This window comes from Telopea speciosissima, chromosome 2 (genome assembly GCF_018873765.1).
Source record: "Telopea speciosissima isolate NSW1024214 ecotype Mountain lineage chromosome 2, Tspe_v1, whole genome shotgun sequence".
NCBI classification, from domain to species: domain Eukaryota; kingdom Viridiplantae; phylum Streptophyta; class Magnoliopsida; order Proteales; family Proteaceae; genus Telopea; species Telopea speciosissima.
This window is the reverse complement of record NC_057917.1, coordinates 3496892-3522929: the sequence shown is the minus strand read 5'-3', so window position 1 is coordinate 3522929 and position 26038 is coordinate 3496892. Positions and strand designations below refer to the sequence as shown.

General features: G+C 40.2%; 2 protein-coding genes and 1 long non-coding RNA gene across 4 annotated transcripts; 2 read left to right on the top strand and 1 right to left on the bottom strand.

Moving 5' to 3' along the window:
• Positions 1-2471: 2471 nt before the first annotated feature.
• On the top strand, positions 2472-5437 carry LOC122651660 (methylesterase 17-like). The gene is made up of 4 exons (XM_043845141.1): positions 2472-2760; positions 3123-3263; positions 4458-4577; positions 5085-5437. Exons 1-4 carry the CDS (start codon positions 2473-2475, stop codon positions 5361-5363), a joined length of 828 nt encoding a protein of 275 aa, XP_043701076.1. The 5' UTR covers position 2472; the 3' UTR covers positions 5364-5437.
• Positions 5438-5488: 51 nt separating this feature from the next.
• Positions 5489-16025, bottom strand: LOC122651659. Of its 2 annotated transcripts, XM_043845139.1 has the most exons (8): positions 15611-16025; positions 15211-15571; positions 13286-13366; positions 12510-12584; positions 7791-7835; positions 7596-7685; positions 7293-7394; positions 5504-5740 (listed from the first exon to the last, which is right to left on the bottom strand). In XM_043845139.1, exons 1-8 carry the CDS (start codon positions 15949-15951, stop codon positions 5555-5557), a joined length of 1281 nt encoding a protein of 426 aa, XP_043701074.1. In that variant the 5' UTR covers positions 15952-16025; the 3' UTR covers positions 5504-5554. The 2 variants fall into 2 exon arrangements, with proteins under 2 accessions (XP_043701075.1, XP_043701074.1); XM_043845140.1 differs by lacking the exon at positions 7596-7685 and having other exon boundaries at positions 5489-5740; positions 15211-15572; positions 15612-16025.
• LOC122651662 lies at positions 13913-24048 on the top strand. The gene is made up of 3 exons (XR_006331483.1): positions 13913-13922; positions 20255-20260; positions 23883-24048. It is a non-coding gene; the product is annotated as an uncharacterized LOC122651662 (long non-coding RNA).
• Positions 24049-26038: the final 1990 nt, after the last annotated feature.

The window sequence follows — 26038 nt, the reverse complement described above, 5'->3', positions numbered from 1 at the left end:
CATATAGGGGGTTCCACCTAATAGCCTAAGGAATATTCCTTCATCCTTATCTTATAGGTTACTTGCAGATCATATCTTGAGTCAGTGATGGTGACACAAAACGAAATAATATGCAATAAGGTGCCTTAATCAGGAAAGGGTACTTGCTCACTTTTCGTTTGGTTGGTAAAAAATGGATATAAAAGAAATAATAATAATAATAATAGGAAAAAAGAACGTTATCTGGTCATGTTCTCCTATGCCCCCGTACAAGGGGGTGAAATGATCGTTACACCCTTCCTTGTGGATGCTCCTGCACACCAAGCGCCCCCTCATTGCCCCCGTGCTGGTGCAAGTGTCATATGACTGGGCAGCAAACCCTTCTTTAAACGTGAAATTATCGTCTCAGCCCCATGGAAAGGCAGGGGTGTATTGATCATTTTGCACCCTACTATGCCTGACACAAGTACACATCACAGCACACCACTGGATGGTGTTCTTTCTCCCCACAATTTATTACGTGGGGATATAGAACGAAATCTTCACTTTGGCATCATGAGTTTCTTTTTTTTTTTTTTTTTAGTTTCACGACAAAGAGATGGAGAGGGAACATTGTTTTAGTAATCGATATTGGATCGATTCATATCTTATCAATACCGATTCTTAGCTTAGTGGATCAATATTGGTCAAGGATAAAATAGTAAAAAAAAAAAAGATTTTTTACCGAAAAACAAAAAAACCCTTTTATGAAAAATACAAAAAAATTTATTAACAGATATCGACAACAACAGAAAAACTCTGATCGGCTGGAAGAAGGTGAAATCCATCTAATCCAATATGGAGCGATCGGGCTCAGCATCGGCTCCATATCAGCCGAGACCGGATAGTAACTGATAAAGATTCCTATATCCCTGAGAGGAAAGGGCCGGCCACTTGGAAATTGTTGTCAGATACCAACCTACTAATGTTGGGACTTAGGATGGTAAAGAAGACTAGCTTCCCCACCTTCACAGACCAGCTCAGCGCCTCAGCTATAGGTAAATTATTACCTAAATCAAGAATCAAACAAAAAATGAAGAATTGTACTATAGTGGACCCCCAAATATTCCGCAGTGACAAAATCAAAGTAAACCTGACAGAAATATTTATGGTATGTTTGGTATGCATTCTATAATAATACAATTTCAAAAATTCTATTATTCAATTTTAAGGGTAAATTACACATCACCCTTGATTTTCAAATGAAACTCAGATCATCCCTTGCCTTTTGAAAAAACTCAGGGAGTGATCTGAGTTTCTTTTGAAAATCAGGGGGTGACGTATAATTTACCCTAATTTTAGAAGCTTCTATAGTATAGATGTATAGTTCATTTTCTTTAACCACCATATTTAGAGTTGAGATCTATAAAAAATGATGTGTCGCGGTAACAAAATGTTGAGATTGAAAAGATGAGATGGCAAACATACTTAAAATAAATAGTGGATTCAGATGACTAAAAAGATCATGGATGGAAGACCAAGGCGGCTGTATTTGGTGAAATACCTTATTAATCGAGAATTCATTCTAAGAATACATACCAAACTCAACACTACAAAATGGACAATTCTATAGCTTATCTAAGAGTAGTAAAATACGTTGGGCATAATTTTGTATTGCAAATGTAATGGAGGTCAAAGACTCAAAATACCAATTTCCAAGTACATCCTCTCGCAAGGCCAATTATTCCAGTTCCACTTGATATTATGACAATCAAAAACGAAATTTACAAGCAAGGCCCTCTCTCTCTCTCTCTCTCTCTATATATATATATATATATATATATATATGCAAATTGACATCTTCTAATTCCGCCTGCCCCTACTTCTGGGTGTGCCTTATACACAATGGAACGCGCGTAAGACGATCTTTACGCGCCTTATTGTGTATAGGGTGCACACGAAAATAGGAGCAGGCGGAAGTAGAGGATCCGGATGTGCTGCTCCTAAATGTGTTTAGACTTCAGACTATACGAATTCAAATGAAGTGGAAAGCTGAAAATTAAGAATGACGTTATAATTCACAGCTCACACTTGACACTTGGGAGGAGGTGTTGAGTATAAGTCAGGACTGAGGACTCAGGACTCAGGACTCAGGACTCAGGACCCATACCCAGAAGGGGCAGAGAGAGCTAGAAAGATTGAAGTTCAAACTTTATTCAAAGCTAACGACTGACACTTGGGAGGAGGTGCTAAGTATAGAAGCGATCGAAGACCCACAACCAGGAGAGAGAGAGAGAGGTTCAAACCATGTTCACACCTAATTATTGAAACCTGAGAGGAGGTGTTAAGTAGAAGCCAGAAGCCAGAACCAGAAGGAGAGACAGAGAGATCTTGAAGTTCAGACCTGATTCAAACTTGAGAGAGAGAGACGTACGCTACTTATAGTGTAGGCGTCTGAATTGAGTTGGTTAAGGAGGAATTGAAAGGAAGGGAAGTGACTAAGTGAGTAATTCCATGGGGGAGGTGGCCAACAATAACGAAGGAGAAGCAGCAGCAGGAGGAGGAGGAGAAAGAGAGTCGTCTCCGGCATCGCCGCACTTTGTGATGGTGCATGGAATATGGCACGGGGGATGGTGCTGGTACAAGATCAGGTGCCTCTTGGAGAGCTCCGGCTACAAAGTCTCTTGTCTTGACCTCAAGGCCGCCGGAATCCACCCATCCGAAGCCTCCTCCGTTCTCACCTTCGATGATTACAACCAACCTCTCATCGACTTCCTCTCTGCTTTGCCTCCCCATGATCAAGTAAAATATATATATAATAAATTTCCATTTCACCAAATTAATTATCATCTTCTTCTCAGTTCTGTTAATTCGTATATATATATATATATATATATATTATTTCTTGAATTGATCTGATCTGATCATCAATAAGCGCCATCCATCTTAATTCTTAGTACTCCTTAACTATTTTTAGATTTATGTCAACATATTATGTGATTTAATCTACAGTTTTACTTGCAGTAGTTGCAGAGAATATAAAATTGATGAAGATGATGATCAAACATATGATGGATGCTTCTTGCAATGAATTAAAACCTTCAAATACGCACTTAGTAATTAAGATTTAAATCATATGGGTAATTAATGGATGTATCGATCAGGTGATATTGGTTGGGCACAGTGCTGGCGGGTTGAGCGTGACGGACGCCATTCATAAGCTTGGGAAGAAGATTCATGTCGCCATCTACGTGGGTGCCACCATGTTGCGTTCCGGTTTCTCCACCGACCTCGATATCCAGGAGGTAGCGTACCTCTCATTCCTTACGCTTTTACTGTTGATGTGACCATCGAGTACTGTTGTGTTGGGGTTCCACGCTGAAAGACGGAAAAAAATATTCCTACATCCGATATCAATGGGAGAATATATGTAAGGAGTGTATAGGTGTACTCAATGGGAGAATATATGTAAGGGGTTTATAGGTGTACTTTGGCACCGGCACGCTCTCGTTAATAGCTTGCTTTTGAAGATGAGTTCTGCTCAAATCCCTGACAAGTGGTATCAAAGCCAAGGATATCACAGTGACAGCCCAAATTTGAGACAGAGGAGCCCGGTGTGATGCTCTCGTATGGAAGGCTCCTCCCCATATGCAAAGACAATTCTACCCCCTTATACAGTATGCTTCTGCACTATGACACTTCAGAGGACTCTCCACCTCATCCGCGTATTACCAGTACCCGCCATATGAAATCTAGATTGCCATCATTTCCATCGCCAACTTGGAGCCATTGGATTGGGATCATCTTTCAAGCCAATTGATTTTATTTTTTTATCAACTCCAACCACCTACACCAATAATCCATCACCAAAAGGTCTTAGAATCGGCCATGACCGATCTAATCCGCTAACTAAAACCATAGGCCCAGATGTACATGTTTATCCCCTGTTGAACCTTTTAAACTTAGCTCCACTGGCTCCTCACTGGCACGTACTCACGCAGGCACGCAGAGCAAAAGAGGGTGGGAAAGGTTAATTTCCTAATCCCTCGCTGGATTCAAAGTCTTGCCAACTGCAAACCAATGTTAGACTTCGCCTTCTATTCAAACATCTTGACTTTTGAGCTGCTTCTACTCCTTGTTCTTGGTGAATCTACTCATTCACCCAATGTCCACCCAATGTCAAGACTAAGCAAGGGCTCACTCTTCTCACTACTGACTTTTAGTTGTCGTGTTTTTCTCCATTCTGGGCTTTATGAGTTAGGCCTTATTGGGCCACTGGATACGAAAGCCCACAACTTACTAAGTACATTAGTCATATACAATATTATGCTTCTGTTATAAGATCAATGATATATAATACTAATATGCTACTCTTCAAAGCCCGCCTGAACCTTGCCAGGCCATTAATTGTTACGAACCGGTGACTGTATATCAAGAATTAACGGAATTATTAGGTTTTGCTAAACTTATTTTGGATGGTGTTTTCTGTGATGATACAGGGTTCACCAGATTTATCCGATGAACTAGGGTTTGGATTGGGACCAGACCAGCTTCCCACCAGCTGCTTTGTGAAGAAAGAATTTCAGCGCAAGCTCATGTACAGCTTGAGCCCTCTAGAGGTAGGTATTTTAGCCCTCTGTGACACTCAAGTTCAAAAAAGCAGAATCAGGGAATTGCCTGAACCCTGGAAATGTCCGGAATTTCTGAATCAAGAATTGGCCAAAGTAAGGAATCGGATCCTGCAAATTTCGGTCCAATTCGACCAGCCGACTCCTCAAAGAATGTTTTAGACAGTTTGTGGTCGATTGAGGTCCACACCTTCCGTACTTTTTGGTGTTTGGGTAAAATACTTCTATAACCAACTACACCCCCCACCACCCCCCCCCCCCCCCCCCCAAAAAAAAATGTGAGGTTTAATAACAGTGTCAACCCGTCAGCTGTCGTCTAGGAATACTCAATTCTTGTATGCTTATCCGACGACTGAAGTATTGACCTTATTTCACATAGGATCATATGTATGAACCCCCTCCCCCCCCCCCCCCAAAAAAAAAAAAAACCAAATAATAATAATAATAATAATAAAATAAATAAATAAGAAATGTATTTGGTTGGCATTTTGGTTTCAGGACTCAATCCTTGCATCAATGCTATTGCGTCCAGGACCACTATTGGCGTTAATGCAGGCACGGTTCAGTGAGGGAGCCGAAGCGGAACAAGTGAAGAGGGTATACATAAAGACGCTGCATGACCGGGTCCTCAAGCCCGAGCAGCAAGATGCAATGGTTAAAAGGTGGCCACCTTCCCAGGTGTTTGCTCTGGAGAGTGACCACAGCCCCTTCTTCTCCACTCCCTTTCAGCTCTTCACCTCTCTGCTCAAGGCCTCTGCTTCTATTCCTTCCAATTAAGAAGCTTTGTAAGTTGTAACACAGTCAGTACCTCCAAATATTTATTCTTCATTAATGAATTCTATGTTTAACCATCCCATATTCCCATGCTTGGTAATTGGCAATATATAGTATATACAAAATTAATTATAACTAGAAATAGATTAACAACAAAGAAGCCCCCCCCAAAAAAAAATTTCCATGCAGATGCATCATAAATAATCCATCGGGAGATGCCAATCTTCCTCAATTTCCTTCATTTTGGACCCGAACTGTCTGCTACTGTAATTTTTCTGACTGGATTGGTTATGATCAACTCGAGCAGATCGACTATCAAAGCTGCCATATTCTCCAAACTCATCTTGTGAAGCATCAACATTCCGATTATCCAGCAGACCCTAATGTAAGCATATATTAAGGTTCTATAATGTTCACACAGGAAGAAATCTAAATAAGCATATCAATTTTGGCAAGTCATAAAGAGGCTCCCCCACCCGCAGAGTATTTTGTACGAAGACATTTGACCTCACCAGTGCCTAGAGGCTATACTAGACTCATCCTCCTGTACTTACTATTTTCTATTTCCAAACTCAAAGTAGAGATCCATAATCTGTACCATTTATTCGACTCCATCCACCAAAAATCTTGTCATCTTCACTCCCGTGCATCTTAATCCCTGCCAACATAACCCTAAACCTAGCAAATTGAGCTATTGTTTTCTCGGTTTGCATATATTTTCATACATGACCATATTGCACGTAATTTCATAACTGAAAACCCTAATCTTTCCACTCAATCAGAACCTTAAATACTCATTTCCAGTAATCCTAGTTACATGGAAGACATTTATTTTTTAAATCTTTTTGGTGGTAGAAACACTAGAACTTGTTTACAGATCACAGATTTTGATTTCAGCTACAGACTTTGCCCAATTGGTTTAGGTTTTATTTTAACTCTTTGGCTTATTTTAGTTCCAGATGCCTCTTCCTACATTAAGGATCTAATTTCATTATCAATTTATCATAACCCTTCCCTGAGAGGCCTTCATTTGTTCATTTTTAGGGCGAGCAGGCTTAAAGCCAGTAAATTGGAAAACAAGCTTAAGCCATAAATTTATTAGAAATTCTAATCTAATGGCTCTGGAACTTTTAAGTAAATTATAAACTTCTCATCTAATGACACTAGAATTTTAAGTAAAATTTTTATAAGCAAAAAAATGAAAATGGCATAAGTTTTTTGGTAACAAATGACATGCTATGCAGTAAATGTGCAAGATGTTTATTATTTTGAGAATGAATACTATAACTCGTTGACTCGACCATTATGCATCAGAGGGCCAGCTGATGAGACAAAATGGGGCAGATGGCACTTCATTAATTAGCTCTTGGGGATCATCTGCATCAAGCCGATGCAGGGGCCTGCATGCGTATGTTTTGCATACGCAGTGTGTATCAAATACTAATTACTTTCACATTTAAACATATAAGGTGCCATACTCAGGAGTATGAAGTGCTCAAGCAATGTAAAGAGAGAGAGAGAAAAAAAAAAAGGGCAAAGCTTGCCTTTTGTGGTGCAACTTGGGTCAAGCCAACCCAAATCCAATCAGGCTTTGCCAACATTAAGCAGAGCTGGGCTGGGATTTTCAGCCCATGGGCTGCACTTAGTTTGGGGATCCCTATCCAACGGCAGCCTGAGCTACAGTTAGGTCAAGGCTTTGGGCCCTGCCCAGATTGACTTGTATACACATTACATGTTGTATTTGGGTTGACACAAACCCGGCCCAGCAGCCCGAGCTGCAACCCAGTACCTTTTGATACATTGATACTGTGCTCCACAACACCTCCCCGCCCCCCCAACAAAAAAAGGGGCAGGATTTCTTGGAAAAGCAAGTGATCAAACAGCCAGAGACATGATGCTTAAGGGACATGAGTCGTAACGTTATATAAGTACCTTTGTCAATCTTTGAATCCTGGATGCTGCAGTTTCATGCACTACCACAGTATCAGATACTACTTCAAGCACATCCTCAACAAACAAAGCAAATGTGCTTACCTGAAAGGATAGTTAACCAACCGCTTCAATTAGTTGAATAAAGTGCAGACCATGCAGGCAATTTTCACTTTAACAGTCAAGCACTGAAACCAGAGTATTATCTCCCCAGCTTCTTCAATAATGACAATGTGCACTGCCTTTAATAGTTTTTAATGTATACTCTTATCAGTTCTGTAATTTGAATAAGAGAAATTTGCGTACCAAACTGGATGGAATAATTGAAATCCCTAAAGAATCAAGCTCAAGTGATTCCACAGCGCCTGAATTAACATTGAAAGTGTATCCTCGCACCTTGAAACATAATAAAAGAGGAAAATGAGATGACTGTAAGATATAGAGTCGAGTACATATTTCTAAATGCAAGTAGACATGTTGGTGAAGAGATCTTGGACTAACCTTTCCAATGTTGCGTTTGTTAGGTGTTATGACATTGTATCCTACCTAACAAACAAAATATATTAGGCGTCCTCTGAACAGAGACTGGAAACATAACATGCTGGGAGGTAACAACACAAAATAAAATGACATTTTTAGCAAAGAATAATTATTAATCATCTATATAGCAACAACAGGGTTCTAAGATTTCTAGCCAACTCGTCAAGAATTTACAGCAATCTTTTTTGTCTTTTTCTTAGGAGGGGGTTTGGTGGTTGTATGTCAACCAAATGATCCATGGATTTGAGTTGCATTCATTTCCTTTTCCACTTTTGTCATTCAATAACCTTTTAAGTCTACCTCCCTACTCCCTTGTTAGGTATTGCATACATTCAAAATGTCGAAGTCCAAGAAAATCTGAAAGTAGTTGTCAAGTAGATCACTATGGATGGTTAACAGCAGCACAGCAGTTCACACATGATACACATTCAGGCTAAGTTGACATGGATAGGAGTGCCAGTATTGGAATGCAATATAGAGACAAGGAATTGAACTCAGGCTCCCCCAACCCCCCCCCCCCAAAAAAAAAATAAAAAATAAAAAATAAAAAATAAAAGGAAAAATGATTTAGGGACAAGAGAGTGCTATATAGCATTTGTTAATGTTTAAGAATTTTTAAATTATTTTTACACCCATAAGTATTACCAAAGAGATCAACTCATTTTTGTGCATTCACCTGGGCAAGTTACTAGTACCCCCACATGCTTTGTTCGAGGATGGTACAATTTTTCTAAATATTTTAAGCTATTATCACAGACACACTTAAGACCCGAGTCATTGTTGGTGACAAGTGCCTGACACAAGTTTGGCCCCTATTCTCAAATGTCCAAGTAACATAGCTCCTAAGAAATCACATCTACACACTCAGATGCTACCCACAAGAGGAGTCTACAGCAAAAACCAGAGATGCAGGACCATCTCCATCAATTTTTAGAGGGTTTTGATTGTTCAAAAGATCAAATTAGATCCTGTTATGCAATTGCAAAGAGTGCTGGATTATTTTATTTATTTTTTTGTTTATGTAGGAGTCCAATTGTAAATTGTATTTATTTATTAAAATTCTTGTTTGATGGGTAATTAGTTGTGTACTTAAATAGAGTATGGGGATAAGGTAAAAGCTTTTAAATAGGTCTGCCCCAAGTATACTTTCAAGCATGTTAAGGGGATAATAGTAAGTTTTCTCTTTGAAATTGGTTTCTTCTAGTAGTCATGAAATTAAGGCTTCCACATAGAGTCAATTACGAATCTCAGTGAGAGCTCCAACTGTGGTCTAGTTACGTTAGAGCCTCAATGGATATGTTTCCATTTGTTTCCGTTTAAAAACAGAAGGGAAAAAAAAAACATTCCTTTACTTTTTGTTTTGTTTTAAACAAACGAATGTATCCAAACAGATTTATTTTCCAAATTTTCAAAAATCAGAAATATCCGCATCAAATTTGTTACAGTGATGAGGGAAACTTTGAATACAGCTCCTCTGATCCATTTCAACATCCATGGTCTGTGAATAGTGTGGTATCAGCAGCATTACAGCAATCCAAACTCTGTTTGTGAAATAGGAAAAGCTAAGAGAAGAGAGAAAACGACATTGGTCTTAATCATCCATCTGTTGGATTTTGTCTTGCACAGGATGGGAGATGAGATGAGAGAGAGGGAGAAAAGAGGAGGTGGGATGGGCCAAGTTTGTGACCTTGGAAAGAAGGCAGAAAGCTACACGCTCTGCTGGTGTTTTCAGACCCAATCAGAGGGAGAGAGATAAGAATATAAAAGGAGGGGGAAGAGATATCCGGAGAGAAAGGAAGCTTGGGGGGAGGGAGAGGAGTGGGGAGAAGACAAAAGGAGAGGGGTGCTTCACTGGCACTGCTGGTGCTTTCCCTCTTGACGCTATGAATCCACCTTTCACAGACTGTTATGTTCCATATACATTGATGAAACTGCCCCTGATAAGTGTGGTACTAGATTCACTCCATGAAAAACCAGAAAAATTTTTTTTCCCCTTTTTCTGTTTCCCAAAAAAATATTTCAGTTTTTTGAATAATCAGTTTCTGTTTTAATGTTTTCCAAATGAACAAGACACTTATTCCACAAAATTGTTTTCAACTCAAAAGTGAAAACAGCAAAGCTCACACCCCACCCCAAAAAAAAGAAAGCAAAAAAAAAAGAAGCAAAGCTCACACCCCAGCACCCAAAAAAAGAAAGAAAAACAAGGCATTGAATGTATCTATTTATTAATGTACCTTTTCCATTTATTTGTGGAATGGATACAAAATTGTTTTCAACTCAAAAGTGAAAACAGCAAAGCTCACACCCCACCCCAAAAAAAAGCAAAGCAAAAAAAAAGAAAAGCTCACACCCCAGCACCCAAAAAGAAAGAAAAACAAGGCATTGAATGTATCTATTTATTAATGTACCTTTTCCATTTATTTGTGGAATGGATACTGTATTTTGGTTATGGAGAATGGTTCTCTTCTAGGCAAATAAATCTTCAAGAAAAACAATTAATTAATTGTTTCTGGAATGATGTTCTACAAATCTGCAATTATTCAGGTCAGTTGAGTTTTCTTTACAGTCTCTCTCCTTTTCACTCAATTTTCTGCAGATTTTATGGATCTGTTTCCTGTTCTTTCATTAGTTCTTGGAGATCCAATCCTGTTATAGGAATATAAATCAGTTCGAATCCTGGGGCAGGTTTCTGGACTTGATTATGGGGTCAATCTTTATTTTTTCGGATGATTCAAGGTTCTATTTTTTCATACTCCATTTAGCTTATTAGTTTTGTGACCTGGCTTTGGGGCTTTAACCATGATTCCTAGTTCAAGTTCTATTATAATCTCAGAGTTTTTATACTTCTAGTTGGGCTCTTATCCATAGGTGGTTTGTATATCTGCCTTCACCAATCAGTCTGACCAAATAATGGTGACATGTTGTCCCATTGAATCCACTTATCAATACGAATAAGGAAATTGGTGTACACACTGCCGGTAGTACACGCCTTCTCACACTCTCTCCCTCCTCCCTGACCATGTGCCCCCCACCCCTGTACAAATCGTGAAGCACTCCCTCCTGTGAGCCCATTGGCTTGCCGTGGGAGATGCTAATACATGTAGGCACCTTCATGTGAGTTATGGGCGTTAATGTCTTTCACCCATTCGTCGGAGACGAATGTTTTCAAACCAGGGAGAGCTGATGTAGATCTGAAGACCTACTCGCATAGGAAGAAGTCCAAGGGAGGAAGCCAATCCGTGGCCTTATGTTGTTGTTTTGCTTTTGTTATATTGCTTTCCATAGTTTATTTTCATGTTGCAGACCCCATTTAGCTGAGTTTCTCTTGACGTGCTGGGCAGTGCCTACTTCCTCTTACCTTAAGTAACTCGTTTTCCCTACTTTGTTCTGTTTGGATCCATGAAGCAGACCCCATTAAGTTGGGATAAGGCTGAGTTTCTTGTTGTTTGCTTTGTTAATTGAACTGTGGTCCAATGTTGGTTCAATTTAAGTGATTTAATTTTAAATCTTTAAGTCACAATTAAATAAGTGGGTCCATATCACTTAAGTCAACATTGACTAAGTGATTAGGCTTTGTAATTTGAGTCTGCTAGGGGGATGTCCCAGTCCAACTCAAAGTCTGATTTTTTGGTTTATAAATAAAACTATGCATGGGGGAGCCTTTTACATTGCCCACAATTTTAAATTTTTGAAGTTTGCTGCTGCAACTTGTCTTCTACTGTGAATAACTCCTCTCATGTGATCAAGGAAGAAGGGATTGGTGTTTGATCCAATCGACACCTTTCGGTGTGAAGCTCAGGTGGATCTATCTTGTGTTCTTGCTCTCCTGTTGGTTATTGGTTTCTTATTCATATTTTCAGATCGTAGCCATTAAGGCATTAACAAGTGTGTTCTTAATTTTCTGCAACTAGAACCTTAGATTCAAGACATTCCAAGGTTTTTTTTGAGATTAAGCAAACTAGCCACTCGATTGCCATGAGAATCTAAGATTTGAATCACATGTTCACAAACCCTCATCTGGAACTCAATTCAAAACTTACCTAATTTTAATGGTCGGATCTTGATTTATTTCTGATTTTCCCATTATACCCCTGCCTCCATAAGAACTACAGTTAGGTCATCCATAACCCAAATCTGACTCTATTTTCATAACCTAATTAGGCTACTGATATTAGGTTAACTTAGATCTAAAATCAGTAACCTAATCTCACTTCCTAAACTCTAATTTATGTACCCGAAATTACCATTCTACCCCTATTCCTATAGTCACTAGGATTAATTAGTCCATAACGACTGCTTTTAGCCATCCGATTGAGATGAAACTTTCAGCAAACCTCCTTTCCCTTACATACTACACTCAACCTCACCTACAGCCCAATTCAACCAATCACTTTTGTGTTATCCTAAATCACCCTAAATCTGAACCTATTCCTTTGAATAAAGATCCTGTTTTGGTGACAAGTTTGATATTCAAACCAGTACTACATTAACTAGGTTCAGTTCTGCTGGTGATTGTGCATCCTTACAATATACCTCACAGGTACCTCAAATTTCTCATATCACTAGAGGGTATGGGCAAATCAATGTAAATGAGAGGTAAAAACTCGAACATGTATGGGTCTAAGTGTTTTGCCAAGGGAAACTGAATGATATGCCAAGTAAAAAGGAAGACTGCAATACCAAAGTGTCCAGTCCAATCATTTTAAATTCATTCTCCAATACACTTTCATCCTTAACAAGCACAACATCACCAACCTGTAAAGAACAACAAATAGAATTCAACAAATACCCAGGACAAAAAAGAATAAAAGTAATGTGCATAATTCTCCATCGTAAACTAAAAACATGGGAAAGATGTCAAAATGTCTCACAGCACCATGTTCTTGACATATTAGTAAAGTTTTTCTAGGGACAGACGATTTACTGTTCTTGACAGCACAATGATCTTGATGCCTTGATCAAATGTGTATGTTAAATAGGGGCACTATGGGGAATCCTACAAAACTTCATATCTTGGTTTTTTATGGACAAACATTTTAGGACAGTGAAAAATCTCAAACAAGACTATCCTTGTGGTATGGAGGGAATAAAACTCATAAACAAGAGACTAAGACAGGATTCCAAAAGGAACGACATTTACCACATGTACCGAAATAAAATAAATGAAATTATCCAAAAGCAAATGGAATTTAGGACAGTGAAAAATCTCAAACAAGACTATCCTTGTGGTACGGAGGGAATAAAACTCATAAACAAGAGACTAAGACAGGATTCCAAAAGGAATAACATTTACCACATGTACCGAAATAAAATAAATGAAATTATCCAAAAGCAGATGGAACTTTACAGCATAAAATTCTCTTCCTCGGATATGAAACTTTGCGCCTACCCTCTTATAACTACTACATACTGTAAAAGAATGCACACAGAGTTTACAGAACATGGTATCAACATACCTGGCAGATATCCTTCAGAACAAACCTTTCTGTTTCTCCAGAAAGCAAGCTCGGCCTGACCTCTACCATGATAACCAACCACTGCAGAAAAAAAATTTAAAGATGAAGAAATGTCAGCTTTATACCTCAATAAGAGGAACCACCAATAAGCATATTCTACCTATCTGACACAAATAAATACATAGAAACAGAAACAAATATTGTAGATTTCTTATCACTCAGGGTGGCCAGGAAGGAAGCTGAATAGATCTATCTGTAAACCCTTTCCTCATTTGTTTTTTGGATGTATGAGATGAATGGAAAAAAACCAAGAAGATGCATGATCATCCAGCTGCATTTCAAATATGTGCCACTTTCTAAAATCTATATCCCTCAGACTTTGATACAAATCTTTCACACCTCATTTGATAATAATGCCACAAAGAAGTACATATTGTAGATTTTGTTATTCTCAAAGCATAGTTGTTACGGCGTCACGGCGATCCAATTCGGTGGAGGGGTGTCACGTCGATATATCGACATGTCGCCCGCCATGGCGAGCATTTCGACCATGTTTTATTTTTTATTTTCTCTATTTTTAATGTGTTAATAGATGTATACTCATGCCATGTTTTATTTGTTCTCTATTGTTTCTCAAGTTTTAAGAAGAAAATTCAGAAATCGACGAGGGAAAGAAGAAATCGAAAGAAATCGAAGACGGAAAGAAGACAGGGAAGAAGAAATCGAAGAGGGAAAGAAGAAATCGAAAGAAATTGAAGAGGGAAAGAAGAAATCGAAGAGGGAAGAAGAAATCAAAGACAGGAAGAAGAAGTCGAAGAGGAAAGAGAGACAGAAGAAGAAATCAAAGAGGGACGCCATGGCGTAGGTCGCCATGCAACCCTCTCCAGCGCCAGGACGCCATGGCGACGCCATGACAACTATGTCTCAAAGGTAGGTGGGAGGTTTTTCATCCACCAATAAAAATATTGGAAGCTACTTATGGAATTATATACATCTGGGTAAGTACAGAGATTTCACTGACTGGATACTGCAATATCATGGAAGATGGTTGCACTTTTTTTTTTTTTGGGAGGGGGGGGGTACTAGTAAGTTATTTGGAACTGTCCAACTTGGAATTAAGGATTCAGGATGGGGCATGTGTTCACTGTATTTCTACACTGCTTAACAAGCAAGAGCATGTTATTAATAATATCATTACCACTGATATAACATGTAAGTAGGAACAATTATTGAAAGATTCAGATATTTCACTAATCTTGCAATCCATGGCCATTGGCAAATGGTTCTGCAATTTGGGCAGCAGAGAACTCAAATTTATATCAGGACTCTATGACTCGTATAAAGGAAGGGCCCAAGGGGGTTATACCTGACTAATAAATACAAAGATGTATCAGAAACAAGAGGGAAAATAAATTCTCAAATCTAAATACTATGTGATACATGATGATAGAGTAAAAGTACAGACAATGAATGAAACATGCACTAGCCTAAAAAAAGAAAGAACAAGGAAACCTAACGAAGCCAGTGTCCAAGTGAGAAAAGAAGGGGAAAAAATGTATAGCTGCACCAATATTATTAGTAGTATTCGTTAGAACAGGGTCTTCCCTTTTTCCAAAGCCAGGTCATCTGACGTGAAGAATAACATTATAGCTGCACCAAGTACTTGTAGTTCTAGTTGTAGACTTGTAGTAGTATTTATTCAACAAACTCTCGCAGATATAACTGAGAGAGAGAGTACGAAAGCTAGCTAAACCCTAAAACCTCACTGACTTAAAGGAGACTTCTCAAGTTCCATCATATACACAATCCATCTTTGAAACAATGGGAGACGCCATTTACAAACATCAGTATATCACTTGCTAAATCGCTTGAATTAGTTCAAGGTAGCATACACTTAATTTTGACTAGACAAACAGAATACTTACTGAGCAGGTGTCAACCCAAAGTTGCGAGATAAAACCCAAGGAAAGAGCAGATTGCACGCTAATTACTTGCTTTGCCAACATGCTCGATCTCCTTATCATTTGCCTTCCGCTTCGGAGTCCCGAACTCCCAATGGACGGCCCTAGCTTGTCATACGTTGAACCAGTTCCTTCGGTTCGAATCACATCCTCGGTCTCCAGACTCCCCGAACTCCTGGTTGTTCTCTCCCCGTTTTCCAAATCACTCTTCAATTCGAGAAAATCGACATTCGAAGACACTGATGCGGTGCTACTGTTATCATCTTCCGTTCGCCCACCACTGAAACCGCTTGCTGCTGTCGGATTAAAACGAACATCTTCTTCTTCTTCTCCACTTTTATGGTCCGTTTGAAACTCAAAACTGTTTCCATCTTCCTCCTTTAAACCCAATTCATCATAAATATCATGGTTTCTGGATCCCAAAGCATCTGAATTACGACTCAACCTTACAAGATCGAATGGACTGACATCATCTATCTCACCTCCATTACGATTAAAAGAAGCACCAGCAAATTGAACTCCGTTTCGAGTGCCTAACCGAACTGAACTGAAGTCATTTGAGAGTTTTGAGGAACGACAGTAATCAATCCTTCGAAAGAACTCGGTTCTGCAGAATCTTACTTTCCAATTACATCTCAGTAACCCTAACTTGAGGGTTACAACGCCGGAACAAGTTAATGGAGCAGAAGGAACGCAATCGAACATTAGGAACCCCAGATTTTTAAATTTCTTCACTGATAAACCATCCGACTAGTTCGTAATTTGGAGATCTCTATATCTCATTCCTATTAAAAAAAAGGGAAATTTTCAACGACCCCTCCCCCCCCTCAGTTGGACCGTGGAATTTATGCCACCTCATTAAGTGGCTATATATATCAATTTGGGCCCAATAACTCTATATATCAATTTGGGCCCAAAAACAAACGGGGTTAACTGTGTGTAATGGAAATGACTAAACTGCGCTCTACACTAAAATATTAAAAAACAAATGATAAAATAGAAAAAAGGGTTGGGGTTTTCAAGGGTGTCTTTTGGACCATTGGATCTGAACAAATAAATCTTAAGTGTTGATTTGGAATAAAACAAAAATTTGGGAATCCACTCTTCCTCTCGAAACCATGGTATAAAATCTCGCGAAATATCGGCGATATATCGCGATATTTCGTGAATCTCGACATGACCGAGATACGAAACAAGGTCGAAATAAAAAAGTACAATAACTCGTCGATATATCGAGATATTTCGATGATATATCGTGGAACTCACGATATATCGCGAGATATCACGATATATCGCGAGATATTGTAAAGTGACAATAGTGTCACATTCAAAATCCTTATAAATTGCATATTTCGCAGCTCTTGGTCGATATTTCGACCGAGAGCTGCTAAAATGAAATTTTCTCTCTTCTTCTCCCTTCCAAGCCTCATTGAAGCTCCTTGTCGCGGAAGACGTGGAGGGTCATCTAAGCTCATCATCCAAGCCTAATTTCATTATTTAAGGTAAATTATATTTCTCTAAAACAATTTTTTTAAAAAACTTTGTACAAATGTTGTTGGATGTTGATGATATTAATATATGTTAGACACGGAGGCGATCTACAGCCTCACGGTGTCAAATTTTTTCCCATATGTATTTTTTTATTTTTTTCTGGTTTTAAAAATTCATTTTCCTACAACTAAAATAGGAAATAATTAGGGGTAATATGACTTAGATGGTAATGAATTAAATATATGTTAGACACCAATGGCCGATCTACGGCTTCACGTTGTCGGATTTATTTTTCTGCTCTTAAATAATTCTTTTAATTTTCGAAAATTAAGAAAAATATATAAAAATTAAAAAAACAGAAATAAATAAGGAAAAATATGAGTTTTAAGTTTAAAAATAATGAAAAAATATGAAAGTTATTTCTATATGTTTTGAGATGCATTACATGTATATTATGTTTACTAATTCATAGTTTTGTTGTGTTAGGTCAATACTTATATTAACATTATATATAAAAATTGGTTTTAATTTTGTGAAAAATATAAGGGTTAGGGGAAAAATATTAAATAACTATACAAGTGTATTAGTAATCTAAAAGTGTCAATTGAAGTGCATCTACATTAAGTTTTTTAATTATTTGTGTTACTTACATTGCGAAAACAAGTATCATTATGGCGGATCGTGATAGACAACGTGCGAGGGCAAGCAAAAGGTGGGGAAAGTAGTCAACAAAGGGGCGGACGGAACAAAGAGAACAGAGGGAACAAGAGAGACCAACCAGCCAAGATAGGGGTGACATTGCATGGTTACATGGTACTCCCATTGATGGGGATAAGAGAAAATCTATATGTAATTATTGTCACATGCAATTTATGGGAGGTGGGTCCAGAGATTAAACAACATCCGACCTGGAGGATCTAAAGATGTTGTAGGTTGTCATATGGTCCCTACTGAAGTAGCCAGGAGATTGGTGATAGTTTGAGGGGAAGAAAGAAGAGGAAGGCGACAAGCAAAGGATAAGAGAACAACTTGAGGATACAGTGAGGAGTTCGATGGGAGGAGGAAGACGATACAATGATGATGATGACTCCTCCTCCTCCTCGATGATGACATTGCGACTGATGACATACAAACACAGAGGAGGCTAGGGATTTTAGGCGGATGTTTCAAGGAGTAGAGGAAGTTTTCAAGATGATCGAGAGACAAAGAGTAGGGGTAGTGGAGGAGTGGCGTTCGGAGGTCCTAAAACTTTGAATCCTTTTAAAAGATCACAAAGTGTGAGGGCAACCCCAACACCTCTACCAAGATTCTCATCACCATCAACATCCGATCCTAAATTGCATAAGAAGAAAGGAAGCAATCAACCCAGAATCAAAGGAGCATGGAAGGGGATGAAGGGATTGGTTAAAGAATCAATAGCTAAGTGGATGCTATACCATACCATCCCAAACAACATCGCACAAGGCCCCCATTATGATACCATGATAGATACCATTGCGAGGCCGGCCCAGGATTCAAGGGCCCCACCCCATATGAGGTAATGAATGTTTATCTACCTCAACAAAAGAGTGAGATTGATGAGTACATTAGTGAGATGAAGAATATGTGGGAGACATATGGGGTGACTATAATGGCAGATGGATGGATGGGCCTACAAGAAAGTCCATCATCAATTTCATGATTTATTGTGATGGGAGGACAGTGTTCCTCAAATGCGTGGATGCATCCAAAGAGATAAAGGATGCAAAATATATTTACTGATTGTTAAAGGAAGTAGTGGAAAAGATGTGGGTATTGAGAATGTTGTCCAGATTGTAACGGACAATGGAAGTAACTTCAAGCTGGGGTGAGAAGATGATGAACAATAATAAGTACCGCTCTTCGGACTCCTTGTGCAGCCCATTGCATTGACTTAATGCTAAAAGATATGGGAAAGTTAAAGTTGGTGAAGATCGTGGTTGAAAGTGCAAGACAAGTCACCAACTTTGTATACAACCACTCCTATGCACTCAATCTATTGAGGGAAAAATGTGGGGTGACTTGGTTAGGCTGGCATCACAAGATTTGCCACCAACTACATTGCCCTCAAAAGCATTGAGACAAAGAAGGTCGGCCGAGAAGCATGTTTGCTTCGAGGAGTGGTTTCAATGGAAGGGTTCCAAGATGCAAAATGGGAGGAAGCACAAACAACGATGTCATCCGAGGACTTCGGACCAAACTAAGCAAAGTGGTGAAAGTTTTAGAGCCGTAATTCAAGTTCTACATGTTGCGACTCCGCTCTCAAGGGCCCAACCATGCCAGTCCTATATCTTTGCAATAGACTTGATGAAAGATAGTGTCTATAGTGTGGGTCCTCGCGAGAGCAAACACTTCTTAGATATCATAAATGCTCATTGGGAGAATCAACTTATGCATCCACCGATAAGGTTTGAGTAAATTTGTTTTATGTTTACTAATTCATAGTATTATTATTTACTAATTACCTATGCATTTGACAATACCTCTATTCTATATGTCATATTTCAAGATACTACTTCAACCCTAAGTATCAATATAACAATAGGCTTGGGTTGGAAACTCAACTTATTGATCTTTGTGAAACAAGTAGTGAAGAAGTTGGAGCCGGATGGTGCACTACAAGCAATTTGCAACAATGAAGTGAGTTCATTTGGAAACTCAACTTATTGATGCTTTCAAATAAGTAGTGAAGAAGTACTTACTAATTTTCCACATGGGTATAGATCAAGGTATTTAGGGATGCATTGGGAAGTTTTGGAACCGAGGTCACGATACAAGGCGAGCACGTGGTGATGCTTGGTAATTCTTTTAAGTTTTAAATTACATATGTATTGAAATTTGAAAGTTGAAAGTTGAAACAACATTTGACACATGTCTTTTTGTTGTAAACTTGTAATGCAAATTAATGGTGGGTGTTGTATGGGGAATCGGTGAAAACTTAAGAAGAATAGCAATTAAAGTCCTTGCCCAAACATGTTCTCGCATCTGGTTGTGAGAGGAACTGGAGTACCTTTGCACTCATCCACTCCAAGAGGCGCAAGATTGGGTCTCAACGTTTATCCGACATGGTGTATGTGCACTACAACTTGAGGCTGAAATCGCAACACATACGCATGGGACATGAGGGACAGAGGGGCACCATTGATCTAGGCGACATCTTTCAAGTTGACTCGCATATGAGGACCCTATTGTGGATTGGGTGAGGATAGAGGTGAGCCGTTGTTGGATGAGGAGGGAGGTAGGCCCGACCCCATGATAGCTTCCGAGATTGGTGCCGATGTGGACGAGTATATGGCGACGAGGTCGATACATGCAAGGGAAGCCTCACCCATACCATTCCGACCACTGGTGGCAATGTTGCTTGATGATGAAGACCGGTCTAAGTCCTCAAATGATGATGATGGTGATGATGGTGATGCTTGGTGGTGGTGATGGTGATGCGGGTGGTGGTGATGTTGGTGGTGGTGATGTTGGTGAAGAATATGACGGCATGCGAGAGCGTTATGTGGTAGGCCAGGAGGCCCGGATTCGGCACTGTGAGACCCACTCCGATTCACCGGAGAGACACAGCTTTGATCATGCCACACAAGATACGGACCACGAGCACGTGCCCCGCACCCCCACCCTCGAGAGGCCCCTACATACATACAACAGAAGCGTAGGGGTCGACAAACACAGTTGCAACCTCGATCAAATGGACATTGATAACCTATCTAGCTCATTGGTGGTTTGAGTATGGGTGATAGGGAGGGAGGACCGATCGGACATTGGCGTGCCCCATCTTTTGACGCACATGCCACTCCATTGGCATCGGATTATGGTGCATCACAACCTTACGGTGGATATGGAGATGGATCATCATCATATGGGCGCTTTAGTGGGGTAGGGGACTATGACTACACCCCAGTCCCAGGGACATCTTGGATCATCTTTTGTAGATAACATCTTTGCATACCCTAGCGGACCTAGATACCAACCTCACCGACCATACATGCAGCCAATGCCATCGCCTCTTGCGGCGCCAACATCATATCACGTGGATCATCTTCTTCACTAGGATGGATCGATTGGTAACCCTAGTTTATATCCTAGGATAGGTTACCTACGATCGTTGATGATTCCATTTACGTGACACTTGTGGATGACTACACTCGTTTCTTCTCCGATTCTATACCGTGGTCCACATATGTCATTCAAACAGAGAGCAATGGACGTCGACTCGCCGAGGCATGAGTGGGATTGATCCAGGAGGCACAAGAACTACTATTAGCGCTTAGCACTTGTAATTTGTAACTTAAGTTGTGATTTCATTAATCTATGTGTATTTAACTATTTATACATTAAGGTCGGCGACGTATGTCAATCAAGTGCAAGCCCAAAACACCAATTTGAATTCACATTTTTACAATTTTATGGTTTAAATGTGTTTATTAAGCTTAAATAAGGTTGTCCATGAAGTTTCGTGCCTAAATATGGCCAAATACCCCAGAGTGGACCCCCGAAATATTGCAGAAAAAATGCAATATTTCGGGAATATTTCGCGATATCTCGGATATTTCGGATATCTCGGTAGGCCCGAGATACCGATATATCGCGAGATATAGTACTATGCTCGAAACCCCATTCCCTCCCTGACCTGCATTTCGCTCCAGCAGCTTTCGTCCCCGACTCCATGGCTCTGTCGTATTTACCCTCCAATAAATCAGTAGCCATTTGTTTGTCTGGGTATAAATAAAAAAAAAATCTACGAAGGCAGTCATGGCTGCCATTAAGGGACAGGGAGACCGGCAATGGTGGATGCCGGGGTGAGGTCGTCCTCCCTCCTGTGACCTATGATCGCTTTAATAAAAAAAACCTGCAGAAACGGACAGCAGGGTGATTGGTTAAAGGGCAGCGACAGAGATGGTCGCCGGAGTGAATATCTCTCTCCGGTAACCTATAACTGTTTAGATTTATAAAAAAAAAAAAACTGCCACAGCCGTGATGCTCTCATGGGCCAGCCCCAGCCGGACTTCCCCTTTACCAGTTTTGTTGCGGTCACCGGCCTCTCCGGTAACATGCAGATTTAAAAAAAAAAAACAAATTTTGCAAGTCACAGAGTGGGTTAGGTAATTGAATTTGGAAGAATGGGTATTTTTTTAGGTTGTTTTTCCGACAAATGGACACCGACCGAAGTTTCATTGTTGATTGCCGTGGTTTTTGAAAATTAGAGCACCGTCGGGTGAAGCCGCAGTTAGCGGCGATTTAACTCCAAAGTATCCAGGCACAAGTGTTGATTCCCATCTTTCCATTTCTTCCATGTTGAATCAAACCCTAAACGATTTTAAGATGAATGTTGAAAAAAAAATTTGAGAAATCAGAAGAGAGCAGAGGGAAACCCTTCTTCTTGGTTCAATTCAATTTCTTCTTCCTTTCGATCAAAGGCGAGCATGAGTCCTTGGGAAGATCCATTTGACTGTTTTTTTACCTAAATCTGAATCCATTTGCAGGTTTGGGGGAAACGATTTGAAGAAGATAGAGGGCATTTTGGTCAGATGACTTGGATCACTTGTTTTAAGGAGAAGGGCAAAATAGTCTTTTAAAAAATTCTAACCTGCTCACATCACTAATTAACAGTTCAAAGACCTTTTCCGTTAGTTTTTGGGCCCATATTGATATATTGAGACTTAACGGGATGGCATTAATTCCACGGTCCAACAGAAGGGGCGTCACCGAAAATTTCTCTAAAAACAAACACACACACACACACACAAAAAAATGGGAAATTATATATCCAATTACACCTTCCTACCTTACATGTTCCCCAATTAGATATCCCTTCGCTCTACTTTTCAACTATTTACATCCCTGCCGTTAGCGACCATCTGTTAAATGTTGACGTGGTTTAGTAATATTTTTCATAATCTGTAAACTAACCCTGGGTTCTTGTGAGATGATCGTTTTACCCTCTTTCTTCTTCTTCTTCATCCCTTTTCCTGCAACTCCGCCCCCACCATGCTCTGCAACCTTTTTTATAAAAAAACGATGAGAATGGCAACCTTTCCTGCAACACAGCCTCAACAGAGGCGGGACGCAGCCCATATCTCCGGTGGAACCCTCACCGACGCTATTCAAGACCACGGTGATAGCCTCCACGAGTCTGAAAAACAAATTGTTTATTGAAGTTATAGTGTCAAATTAAATGGATCGAAATTTCATGAAAATATTTTGATTTTAACAGAAATCGAAATGGTATAAAACCCCAAAATTTCAAACCCTATTCGGATATACAATCCCCAGAGGCTCCTATCCTGCAGTGGCGGGAGCTGGAGCGTCCAGCACCCCTCTTAGGTCTCTCCACCTGGCTTTAGTAGCATCCAACGGCCTTAATTAATAATACTCGTTTTAATCCCATTTGGTTCCCATCTTCCTCTCTCACCCTACGAACCCGATAGAGAAGTTGCAAAATGTTCGAAGAATCCTACTACACACCTGCAAAGCTATTGTCAAGGAAGGGCATTTCGATTAGGCACCGTCGAAGCTTCTCCTCCCTTTCCTAATTTAATGGCACCAAGAAGAAGACCACCGGGGCCTGTCTGTACTTGCTTATTTACTCTGGCTGTGCTGTCTTCTCCTCTCAGGAAATGACAACCTCGACGGTCTTGGTCTTGGGCTTGGACGATAAAGAGTTGTGGGTGCACCTGCTTCAATACCATGTACAGATACCTCTTAAATTCTACCCTAACAACACTCTCCCCACTCCTTTTCTTTCTCCTCCTCTTTGCCCCATCACCTTTACTCTTTGGTGGTCTTCCTCTCTTTCTTGTTCCCTTCCCTTCCTCTCCATGCCCAACCCCAGCTTCAGGTTGAGGCACCTGCTTATTCGTCTCTTCTTCAATGTTCTGTTCCATTGCGACCTTTAAGGGCTTTTTGGTGGGTATTGCCGTTCTGATGTGGATTGTAAGCACGGTGATTTCCACTCTCTCTGCAACCACTTTCGTTGTTGTCGTCTTCACCATCTTCTTCCTCGCTCGCCTTGGAGCCATTCTTTCTCTTTTAGAAATCAAACAATCTCTTATGAAATGGGAAAAACAGATCCAAACTTTGGTTTTGAATTGATGGAAAACAAAATCAGAGTAGAGATGGAGTTGGGGTTTTGAACAAGTGGTTCATGGTTGAAGCCAAGTTCCCGTTGATATCTGCTACTGGGCTCATCGTGGTTGCTTGAATCGACGTGGGATATACTCACAAGAACAAATTCCTAAAGCCAAAAGCCAAGCGATGAAGCAGAACTAGTAAGCTAAAATGAGAAACTGAAGAGAGAAGAGATTTAAGAGAAGCTACCCAACTGCAAGTTTGAGAGAGAGAGAGGGGTGCGTTGATGTGGGGTGATCAGAGGTTTGCTGCCACTGCTGGTATTACACAAGGATTGCTTAGACAAGTGGTTGGATAGTCGGAGGTTGCAGCGGTGGTGGGGCGGTTGTGTGCACAGTGGAGCGGTGGTTGTAGAAAGAAAGAAAAAGAGGAAGAACCTATGCAGTTTACGTTGTTTCGGGTCCGGTTCGTAGGGTGAGAGAGAGGAAGATGGGAGCCAAATGGATTAAAATGAGTATTATTAATTAAGGCCAGGTGGAGAGATCTAAGGGGGTGCTGGACGCTCCAGCTCCCGCCACTGCAAGACAGGAGCCAAATCTAAATGGGCCCCAAAAAAAAAAAAAAAAAAAAAAAACTCGGCAATTTTATGGCAGAGTTTTTCACTTCACTCTTGTTATTTCAACAATTCCTCGTTCGTAGCAGGGGCGAAAGCGATCGAAAGAGACAAGGAATCAACGGCTGGCCACCGCTGCAACTATAATCCGGAGACTGAGGTAACGACCTACTACTACTCTATCCTCTGTCTCTATCCCCTCAGTTCCCTGACTCCTTTTGCAATTTCTCTTTGAGTTCCCTTTGTCCTGATCCTATTTATTTTTGTTTGGTCTCTCACGCACAGTGGAGACATCTGTGAGAGAGAGAGAGAGGTTAGGGGAAGCATGGTATGGGGGATAATGCTAGAAAATGGAAGCCTTTGTCATCTCTCTTGGACGGCCGCTATAACCCTAAGGAGGTTTTACTGAAATGGTACGGGAACAGCTTTCAGTCTAGTTCTACCATTTAAGTAAGACCGACCCCTTTTGTGGTTCTATTCAGGGCATCGATCGATTGTGAGATTTTTTTTCTCCCTTTTTCCCCATGATTTCTGCTCTCTTCCTTTCTACCTCATGACAGAATCCTTCCATTTTCTCCATCCTCTTTTCCTTGTCTATTCTCCCCTGCGAAAGCCTGTTCTTCCTCTTTTCTGATGGGTTATTGTTGGTAGGCTATTCTGCTGTTAAGAATTCTTTGAAACAAACACTGAAAAGTTTTTCTGCTACTGATTAACAGGTCAGCTTATTTTCATGAAATTTCGATCCATTTTGACACTACAACTTCAATAAACATTTTGTTTTCATGGATTTTGATTCAAATTAAGGTTGCACAATTCTTTTCTCCTTTTTTTTTTTTTTGTGGTTGGAAGGTCGCACAATTCATGGTTCAACATAACCAATGTATAGATTTACATTTTTTCAGTTTTTTTTTTTTCTCTCTTTTTTAAATTCTCAAACTCTTTTTCTTCCGACTCTGACGGACAAGATGAATTGGTTCTGGTGATGTGACGGTTACTATAATTGTTACGCATGTGAGAAGAAAGACATGAAATCTGAGAGAATATTTGAGAGGAAATCTTAATCAGTCCAGAAGAAATACATGAAATCTGAGAGAATATCTGAATCAATCCCATGGATTTCAAAATTTTCCCCTCTCCTTACTGATAAGGCATAAATCACCCACCAATCAGAGGTTGACACATGGCCGAGCCGAGGACAATCTATGAACCAAATCGAACCGTGCGGAGCAGGGCCGACCCAGTCATCACCAGATTTGGTACTCCGCCACTCGGGGGTCGAGCACCCAGCCGAGCACGTACCTCATCGAGAACTCAATCGAGCATTGAGTGCACAGCACGATGACAGATCAATGCTGACCCAGAGATCTCCCCTTCACGATCGAGCTACACGCCCGCTGACCTCTTGGTCCGAGCCTACGCAAGTCGGCCGCGAGTGGAGCACCATAGTGCGGCCGAGCCCACACACAACTTATGATGACCCTCAGGTCACATAGGCCGAGGCCAAGCTCGGAGGTCGACCTCTGAGGCCAAGCTCTCCACAGAGGCCACCATAACGCAAAGAGGAAAAGCGGCCCAGGACGGATCACAGAGCCGAGA

Coding starts and splice junctions, on each gene's coding strand:
- LOC122651659 (XM_043845139.1), bottom strand. CDS start 15,951: ATGTTCGATTGCGTTCCTTCTGCTCCATTAACTTGTTCCGGCGTTGTA. Junction 13,367..15,210: donor TTTGGGTTGACACCTGCTCA/GTAAGTATTCTG, acceptor TTTTTTCTGCAG/TGGTTGGTTATCATGGTAGA. Junction 5,741..7,292: donor GGATTCAAAGATTGACAAAG/GTACTTATATAA, acceptor TGCTTACATTAG/GGTCTGCTGGATAATCGGAA.
- LOC122651660 (XM_043845141.1), top strand. CDS start 2,473: ATGGGGGAGGTGGCCAACAATAACGAAGGAGAAGCAGCAGCAGGAGGA. Junction 2,761..3,122: donor CTTTGCCTCCCCATGATCAA/GTAAAATATATA, acceptor TGTATCGATCAG/GTGATATTGGTTGGGCACAG. Junction 4,578..5,084: donor ACAGCTTGAGCCCTCTAGAG/GTAGGTATTTTA, acceptor TTTTGGTTTCAG/GACTCAATCCTTGCATCAAT.